Source organism: Elgaria multicarinata, chromosome 19 (genome assembly GCF_023053635.1).
Source record: "Elgaria multicarinata webbii isolate HBS135686 ecotype San Diego chromosome 19, rElgMul1.1.pri, whole genome shotgun sequence".
In the NCBI taxonomy this organism is placed as follows: domain Eukaryota; kingdom Metazoa; phylum Chordata; class Lepidosauria; order Squamata; family Anguidae; genus Elgaria; species Elgaria multicarinata.
Window position 1 is genome coordinate 1,184,457 of NC_086189.1, and position 9,621 is coordinate 1,194,077.

At 56.6% G+C, this 9,621-nt stretch overlaps 1 protein-coding gene across 2 annotated transcripts; it reads right to left on the reverse strand.

Annotated features, from left to right (window-relative positions):
- Window positions 1-1,544: 1,544 nt before the first annotated feature.
- AJM1 (apical junction component 1 homolog) lies at window positions 1,545-6,002 on the reverse strand. 2 transcript variants are annotated; one of them, XM_063144532.1, is made up of 2 exons: window positions 5,952-6,002; window positions 1,545-4,948 (listed from the first exon to the last, which is right to left on the reverse strand). In XM_063144532.1, exon 2 carries the CDS (start codon window positions 4,881-4,883, stop codon window positions 1,638-1,640), a length of 3,246 nt encoding a protein of 1,081 aa, XP_063000602.1. In that variant the 5' UTR covers window positions 4,884-4,948; window positions 5,952-6,002; the 3' UTR covers window positions 1,545-1,637. The 2 variants fall into 2 exon arrangements, with proteins under 2 accessions (XP_063000602.1, XP_063000601.1); XM_063144531.1 differs by having other exon boundaries at window positions 5,948-5,993.
- Between the last annotated feature and the right edge of the window lie 3,619 nt (window positions 6,003-9,621).

Consider the following 9,621-nt stretch of genomic DNA (forward strand, 5'->3'; position numbering starts at 1 on the left):
GGACGGACAATATAACACACTCATACAGAAAGATAAACCTAATAAAAGCAAAGTTGTTACGGGAATAACGCTCACGCCTGAGCTCCCCCAAGGCCTGCTGTTTGCAAGAGCACCCCCGCTACTCCAGACTGATCCCAGGGGGCCCCTCCCCACAGAGGGCTGCCGCATGATGCGCCTGACGGCTCTACTGAAGCAGGCGTCAAAAGGCGAAGGGGGAGCCGACGCCAACTGTGCGCCCCGGCCATTGCAAGCAGGGCTCTTGGGACCGCAGGGCTCCTGGCGCGAGGACGTAGCCCGGGAGGGGGAGCTGCAACTCCCAGGCATGTTGGTGCTGAAGTGGGGCAAATGGCAGACTGCACTTCCCCAAGGGAGGTGGCAAAAGGGGTCCCCCCAAAGGGATCCGTAGCGAAGCATCTCCTCTGCAAGCCGATGTGCAATGGAACGAAGTGGCGCTCCGTTTACATGCAAGGGCGTGTGCAGGAGAACTTGCCGGTGAGCTGGGAGCCCTACAGATGAGATCGGACAGCCTCCTCCCCCATTCCACATCCGAATTCTGCCCACCCACTCCCCACTTTGCCCAGGGCAGGCTTGGCTCCAACGACTCCAAATCCATTCGTGCAAGACGAATGGATTTGGAGGATCCTGAACCGAGACCACAAGAGAGGGCAGTGCATAGGCACGATTGTATGGGAAAGCCCAGGAAAGGGGCACCCTTGCACAACCAGGTTTTCCACTAGCATGCCCCAGTCGCTCCCGGATGGGAGCCCACCTTGCTCCCACCAGACTTCTTTACACACTTTCCACCCCTCCAAGTGGAAACTTCTACAGTCAACACCGACATTTGGCCAGAGGGGGGCATCTCTGCGGAACAGCGGCAGCAGCCAAGAGCATTTTGGCATTCCCCAGGAGGCCAGGCAGGAGCAGTCAAACCTAGTCTCGGACCACACTTGCTTAGAGAGGTAGTGCTGTTCTCTAGTGGTTACAGGGCAAATTTGCAGCCAAAAAGAGTCCGCTGGAAGCCTGCCCAAAGCACCAGTCCCTGCCAGGAAAAGGCAGCACCGATGCTCAATGGGAAACACCCTCAGCCCTGATGCGCTGGCACAGCAGAGCCCAGTGGCTTAAAATACCCCCTGCCAGGCCTGGATAAAGGTGACATGGTTTGGGGGAGATGAGGACTGACAAATCTCTCAAGGAAATTATTCCAACCAAAATGCAGGGTGAAAACTTATCCCCCCACACACACACACATTTCTTCTATTCCCCTGTGTCAATTTAAAACACACACTCATCAATATTCCCTAATATGGATACTGTTGGTTACAGGGAGGATGTAATAAAATGCCCATGGATGTCAGTAGTGCTGAGCATTTAAATTTTGAATTGGTGACAAGAACTTTCAATTCCAGCAACTAAGTCCCAAGGGCCATTGGCAGCAGCATCTTTCCCCAGAGAACGTCATTCTTTGTTGGGCTGACTCATTCCCTGGCCATGGATAACTTGTAGAAAGAACAGGAACAAACCAACCAATCACATTAGTACTCTGATAATAAAATACACTTCCAAGAAAAGGGCAATCAATACGATACCCTTGGTGGGATAGAGAAAGAAAGAGAGAAATAGTGGTGCCAGCAGTGGGATCACATGATGTCATCAAGGAGGTTGGGGCTTGCCACCCAATCGAGAGTGCGCGGCTCAGAGGCTGCCATGATCATACACATGAACTGCTTCCCAGTCCTCTTGTCAATGGGGTAGATGGTGGTGGGCGTAAAGCGCTTGTTGCTCTCCACAAATGCACAGAGCTGCTCGTAAATCTTCGGGAACTCGTGCCGCAAGAATACGCCGCGGATGCGCAGCTCCCGCTGGATGTTAATGAAGCAGACCTCGCGGGCCTTGCGCCCTTCCTCGCCCTCCTTGTCAATGTCGGCCGTGCCGGGAGGGGGCGTCAGGATCAGCGTCTCCATGTCCCGCTCTTTCTTGAGAATCTTTTTCTCGGGGCTGGAGGACGCTAAGGCCACCTTGGCGTATTTGCGGACGGTGGGCACCTGCACCTTCGGGGAGGGCCTCTCAGGGACATTCTGCCCGACAGCCACTGTCACGTTCAGGAGGAAGCACTCATCTGGGTCGTACTGCTGGCCTGCGTCCCGGAGCTCTCGGGCGTAGTCCCCAAGGTTGTCCGAGTAGCCTTCGAGCTCCCGCAGCGACAGGTAGGTGGGCGACATCAGCAAGCTCTCCAGGCCGAAATGCAGGAAGTTCTCTGCCGAGCCAGAGTTGGGGAAGCCCAGGAAGAGCACCCCGCGCCCTCGGGAAAGGAAGCCCACCTTGGCGATGCGGGAGAAGGCCTTGTGCACCTCCCCGCTCTCACGGCAGAACTGCAGGACGTGGCGGCAGGTGCTCCCGACCCGCCCGTAAATGCAGCTTTCCTTGTGGGTGTCCCAGTCCTCTCGCCGGCAGTTGCGGGAGCAGTAGTACGTGTAGCAGCTGTGGCAGGACTTGAAGTAGAGGCAGGCATTGAACATGGTCTCCGTCCGGCGGCACTTGGCGTTCGAGCACATCATCACGTCGTCCTCGTCAGCGCTGAGGTCCGGGGAGCCGTCGTCCAGGGGCTTTTCCAAAGGCCCAGCGGACCCGGGCACCTCGGCGGAGCGCCGGCCTTGGTCCTTGCGCAGCTCGGCGTGGAAGGCGCTGCGGCCAGGCTGCTCCTTGGTGGGACGGAGCTCCGAGGGCTTCCAGGATTCGGGCTTCTTGGCGGGGAGGGCCAGGCCGTCGCTGATCAGCCGCCGGAGCTGGTCGGCCAAATTGCTGACTTCGCTCGGCTGGCAAATGGTGGGGGGCTTATAGTCAATCACGAGGTCCGTAATGAGCTCATCCAACTGCTCCAGGCTGCGCTGGCGGGCGGCGTTCTCTTTGGCACTGGGGTCCAGGACATAGGGCCGGACGGGGACGCAGCCCCTGTCTCGCCCGTCGCCAGAGTCCAACACATCCCAGCTGGCCGACCGCCTCTCGCTCTTACAGAACCCGTTGGCCCGGATGTCGTTGTCCGTGATGGTGATCTCAGGGGTGACGAACCAGCCATGGCGCCCGCCATCCGCATGCACCTTCTCAATGAGGGAGTTCTCAGAGAGCGAGAGAGCGGCGTAGCGCTTGGGTGAGCTGGACAGGTTGACCACTACCGGCTGGCGCCGATCATCAGGGGATAAGGCACGATGTGGGTCCCGGGCCAACAGGTTCTCATAGCTGCGCCCGCGCAACAGAGGGTCTTCCTGTCGCACGTGGGGAGTCAGGATGTTGTCCCAGGACTTGGAGTAGTGCCGCGTGTCCGTGCCAAGCCGGGGAGGGCTGACGCTGTAGCTGGCATGCCACGAGGACAGCATGGCCCGGGGGGCAGGCTGGGGGGGCAAACGGGGCACCTGCCACGTTTGGTACGGCAGTGCCCCCCTCTCAGAACAGTACCAGTCATTAAACTGCACGGGCGGTGTGCTGCGAGGGCACGGGAAAGTCCGGGACATGGCTTCCCGCTCATGATATTTCCCATAATCCTCTGTGTAGAAAACCCGGGGGTTGGACCTCAAAGCAGGATAAGCCCTAGGGTCTTCGGCATAAATGGTTTTCATGGGGGGCGTCCTGGGGGTGTAAAAGCGTGGGTCGTCGCTGTAGTATGTCCGGGTGGGAGCCTCCTGGATGGGATAGGGAGTCCTGTTGTCCTCTACAAAAAACGTTCTGGCCGGGAGAGGGTGGAAGCTGCTTTGGGGAGGTTCTTCTGCATAAAAGGTCTGGGGTGGGAGGATGTGCCCCCCATACTGGGCAGGGTACCCCTCATAGCCGGAGGTTTTCAGAGGGAAGCTGCCTGGCTCCTCAGTATAGAAGAACTTGGTCGGCACGTACGGGGCGTAAGGGATGCAGCCTCCTTCTGGCGCGGCCGGGCCTCCGTCGTAGAGTTCAGTAGGGTACGGCACCAACACCCGCTGCTCCCCGCTGTAGGTGTCGCTAGGGGTGGGCGTCCGAGACATGGACACCTGCCGACTGCTGGGCACAGTCAAGCCGTGGGCGGGGCCTGGAGGCCGGACCCAGGCCAACGGGGCCTCTCCGTGGCCATGGGAGGCTTTGGCGCTGCGGGCCGCGTGCATCACTGTGGCCTCGTCTGGCTTGATGTCCACCCGACGCTTGACGTGCACGCTGGGGGGCGGAGGCCTCACGGCCAGGGGGCCCTCCTCGTAGCAGTTGGCGCCAGTGACACAGAGGGGGGAGATGCGGCTGCCGCTGCTGCGCTGCGGTTGCAGCTTGATGGGGTGCACCTCGCTCATCAGGGCCTTCATGGAGGCATAGCTGCTCTCCCGGCGCGGGGACGGCTCCGCCCGCTCAGGTTCCCGGGACACCCGGTGCACCTCCCGCCCCCTCCTGGCAGGTGCTGGTGGGGAGCACGAGGACACGGGGATGGCGACCGGGGCGAAGGTGGATTTGACCCGCGAGGCGCTCTTGGACCGGGCACGCCGCCTAGGCTCCGCTCGAGGCGCCGGCTCTGGGGGGGCGTCCTTCCCGTGGTGCGAGTAGGCCTGGCTGACGTACTCCTCCAAAGCGGCCGCCCGGGTGGAAGCCTTCCTGCCGAGGGGGGCCGAGGACGGTTCCGGGGTGGGCGGGCGCCGGGAGTGCCGCTCCATGGTGGGAAGGGGGGGCGGCGGGGGCGGCTCGTCGAGGGACTCCAAGAAGTCAAAGCTGCGACAGTGGCGCTTGTTGAAGCGCTGCGAGTTCTCCAGGAAAGAAGACATGGAGCTCTCACATCGCCTCGCGGGGGGGCAGGAGGCAGAAAGGGAGGGGGCGACTGAGGCCACGTTGATGTCCTGATATACTGTAGACACCAGGAGATCAGGCGGGTCCGTTCGGGTCATCTTAAAATCAGCTCTGTGCTCTCTCCAGGATCTCCTCAGATCATCTCAGCACAGTGCAGCGAGCCCTGGGAAAGAGGAGAAGGAGAGGGAGGAGACCATGGGGGTCAAGGGGGGGTCGATCCCAGCATCCGTTGGGGAAGAGAGGTGGACCCAAGGCCCAATCACCCAAAGGGCCATTTAAGGCAACCCGGCCGTGTTTTATCTCTGTCCACGACCTTGCAGACCGAGGAGTTAGATGTGGGAAAGAAGGACGGCAGGTGTGCCCTCTTCTTGAACTATCACTGTCAAATGGCTACATGGGAAACATACCAATGTTTTGTGAACCGCCCAGAGAGCTTCGGCTATTGGGTGGTATAAAAATGTAATAAATAAATAAATAAATAAATAAATAAATAAATAAGAGCCATCTGGATTGGGCCACGTTGGCTCCTTCTAGTGTAGCATCCTGCCCTCCACCCTGGCCAGCCAGATGCTTCTGGAAATGGCTCGCAGGGGCACAACAGTGGTAACCCCTCTGCAACGTCCCCCCAAACTGCATGTTCATAGGTAGGCTGCACCCAAATCGGGTGGTTCCACATCCCTCCCTCAAGATAAATACAACTACATGAACACAACACAACAAATCGCAACGCATACAGTTCAAAGCTCAGTCATAGATTTCATTACAGGCGCAGGAGCTAAATTCTTTCCTTTCAGAATTGAGCTTTCATTTCATTTTTCCACTCGAATGCTGCCCTCCTGGGATCAGGCTGGATGGAGGGGGATGTTCCCTCCTGCTCAGACATTGTGCAAAGCAGGGATGGACCAGCTGCAGCCCCCCAGGGGTCGGCTGAGGTCCCTCAGCGTGACCCACACTTGGCCCTTTTAGCTGCTGCTGCTGCGGAGTCAAGCTGGGATTTTCCATCTTTGCTGCTCTGAATCCCGGAGGGGGGGGGCAACCTCCATACAGAAGGAAGATGGGGAACTCAGAGGCCCCCTCCTCCGAATTAACATAGGGACGACCCACGAGGATTTCTCCCACACCAGCCTCATGGAACTGAACTGCTGTGTGTGCAGGCTGTTACCTACCTGGCCTGGGGGCGGCTGGATTATTCGGATGCCAGGCCAGCCAAGGCGGCCCTCTCCGCTCCATGCTGCGGCTGGTCCCCAAGCTGAAGATAGAGAAAGAACGCACGGGTCAGGCAAAGGGCAGGAGGTGCCCCACCCCGCCCCTGCAGGTGCGGCCGGGGCCCGTGTTATTTCCCCCCAAAGCCACTGACGCAAGAGGGATGATCCAGAAGACGACTCGGGTCCAAATTCTGCTCTCCTTTTTGCTCTCCTCCCCCGGTCGCTGCAGCTGCCATGCTACCGAAATCCAGCGACGTGGTGTGGAGGAAGGCTCAAAGGCACAAGTTCATGGCTTGCTACTGAAATTTGGCAGTGGCAGCCATGGTGGCAAAAGGGGGCTATTTCAAAGCAAAATAGTGTGGCTCTGGGCAGACAGAGTCCAGGGCAGGGTGGGGGTGGGGGCCATGCAGCCCCCTGGATCTAACACAGCCCTGCCCCAAGCTGGTGCCCTACAGATCTATTGGATTACATATCCCATTGTTCCCAGGCACCGTGGCCATCCCACTTCCTGCCGTGACTAAACAGATGTCTCCCAGAAGCTGGCAAGCAATGCCTGTATAACTTCTACTTGTGTGGGTCCAATGGGGCTTAAGCAGAATGAAACTTGCAAACCGCCCAGAGAGCTTTGGCTATGGGGTGGTATATAAACGTAATAAATAAATAAAATATATACCTGAACAAACATCATCATCATCATCATCATCATCATCATCATCATAATTTCTTACCTGCCTCTCCCTTTGGATTGAGGCGGGGAACAACATTAGTACATCTTAAAAATTCTTGATTTTACATTGATCTGGGTAGGCCTGCCGGAAAAGGCTAGTCTTTAAAGTAAAAGAATGAGTAAGAATTAGATTATAACAAACACATGCAGCAATTTCCCAATAAATGCCCAATTAGTCCCTCTGGTCTGAAAAAAAAGATGGACTTCTCGCTTGCAACTCTGCTGTCAGTCGGTCTGTCCCAAAGGCTCTTTGGTTTTCTCAAGATGATTCGGGAGCCCCTTTTGTAGTGGATTCCTTAACTGCTGTCCGCAGGACAATCCGCAGTTAGTGATTCACACACTGTAGCTCCAGGGATCGGCCCCCTTATACAAGGCATTGACAAGAGCCCGTCCGTCCTAAGCCAATTCTCCATCCTTTGGCTCCCCAACAGAACACACTGGCTCCTTTTTGTTGTTGTTCCTTGGCTCAGGCCTCCCTCCACCCCAGGGACTAGACCCTCTCATGTGCAGGGGTTACACCTGCGTTAAAGGAATGGCGCCATCCCTGAGCATGTGGGGGGGGAGGCTGCTCCAGAGCATGGGGGCTCTCGTGGCTCGATTTCTCCAACGTATCAGACCAAACGCACCTTTAATGCAAGAGAGAAAAGATGCAGCAATCCCTCAGAAAAGCCCGTAGCACGGTGCTGAGAGAAGTGGTGTGTCTGAGCATGTGCAGAGTGCCCTTGACTCTCGGCTGATTCATTGCATCACGCACTGCTAGGATCAAAGTGAGGAGAGACCTATCCCTCAAAGTGTGGCCCACTGGGAAAATGGTGCTTCTTCCCCCCCCCCCCCCCTTCGTGGCCGTGCCTGGCATGGGCAATCTCAACCCTACATCATGGGGCCAGAAATGCTGTAGTTCGAGCCCTGCCAATGTCGGCCATTTTCCCAACTGGCCCTGCAACGGTGCCTTCGGACCCCAGCTTGATCCACAGGCCTGACTGCGCTTCATCAGCCCCTGCCCCCGCTGGTTTCTGTTGGTCGAGACACTTTTAAAAGCAGAGGAATAGCCCGGGCCATGTGCATCCCAATCAGTTGGCGACCCTGAACTGCCGCACGCCTCCTGGTGGTGACGAGGAAACCAGAAACCGCACCGGATAGCTGGCTGGAGCGCTGCTGTTTGCCGGGCAGCAGATGCCAAGATGAAAACTGGGTATCGTTGGCAGAGCACACGGTTGCCATGGCTTCCCTATACACACACGCACGGGTTTCTTTTGGAAAGTAGTGCATGCTGGGAAATTCCAGGAGAAGGCCACGCAGGATGGGAGGAAAGGAAACACCTTAGGGCAGCCGTTGGCAACCGTAGGGCCCATCCAGTGTGTTGGACTCCAACTCCCAGAATCCCCTAGCCAGGTTGCCAGCGGCTGCTAGAGAGGTGCATGCACCAGCACTGAAGTGGAAAGGAAAAGGAAAAGAACACGGATCCCGCCTTCCAACCTGATTCACATGGACACAAAACCACTTGCCTCAGTCCTTCCATCGGTAATTAGAGATAATTTAGGAGAGCCTGCAGGGGCCCTGAGGAGAAAAGGCAGGCAGCAGGGAAACACCCTGGGAAAACCCTCCCGGACAGAGCAGGTCAGGGATCGGCCGGGGTAGGAGGTCACCGGCTGTGTTGGTGCGGTTTGCGGGGCCCGTGCAGACCTGACGCCAAACCATCCTTACAGCAAACGAGGTGAGAGGGTGGGGAAATTTGGCTCAGGTGAAGAGACCCGCCTCCAGTCATGCAGCTGCACGTGGCTTGGGACCTTGAAGCTTGAGGGAACATCTTCTCCCATACATACCTTAAGGTCAACCATGAAAGCCCCTCCCCAAGACCCCTTAATTCTGAGGCTGGCTGAGTGGAAACGAGAGAAGGGCCTTTTCAGGGGTGGCCCCTGAGCTCTGGGACACTCTCCCAAAGGGAAGCTCACCAGGCACCCAAACTGCTGGTCTTTCTCACTTTTCTGATCGCTCAGGCTTTTAAGACATTTTGAAATTACCTGTGTTTTGAGTTCTCTGATTTTAATCGCTGCAATGAGGGCTGAACTTTTATACCTGATGCTCATTTTAGGGTTGTTGTTGGGTTTGTATTTGTAGGATATTTTATGCTGCGTTGTCATGTTTATCAGCTTTATGTTCTTGCTTGTTTTTAGTTGGGGTTTTATTTGTATTTTTTGCACTGCTATTGCGATGTTTTAAATTGTGCAGCACTTAGAGAAATGTTTGGATGAGGCATTGAGTGCATTAAACAAACACAAGAAACCAGTTTGATCGCACTGCTTTTGGAAAGAGCTGGCCTCGGCAGCTCACAAACCTCCCATTTTCTCTCTCTCTCTCTCTCTCTCTCTCTCTCTCTCTCACACACACACACACACACACACACACACACACACACACACACGACACCCAGACAGCCTTGGCTTGAAAGTCCCTTCAGTTCAAGATTGAATAAGACAGCACATGGGAAACAGCACACGGCCAGCTACCCAAGCCAGGCCCCAGGGATCGGGGAAGAAGAGGGCCCTCAGGGCAGACGCTTAGGCAGCAAAGGTGGCAGCTGAGAAAATCCGTGGGCAGCGCACAACCCGCACACCCAACCCGCACACACATCGCCCCCTGCGCAAAGGCCCTTGCTAGGCATTCCCCCTGTGCATGCTCTCTTGCACACACCCATGGGGCTGGAGAAAGACAACAGTCCTTCCAGAGCACTGAAGGCCATTTTGAAAGCACGAGTGCCGCCCATGGCCATAAACCTCCTCTTCTTCGCTTGTGGTCAAACAGGTCTAGCAGGTTGTTTTCACATCATTTCAAAAACCTGCCAGCCCTATTTTGATCTGAGGCAACAGCTGGGCAAAACAAATGCATGCACCGTGCACAGCTTGG

Coding starts and splice junctions, on each gene's coding strand:
- AJM1 (XM_063144532.1), bottom strand. CDS start 4,883: ATGACCCGAACGGACCCGCCTGATCTCCTGGTGTCTACAGTATATCAG.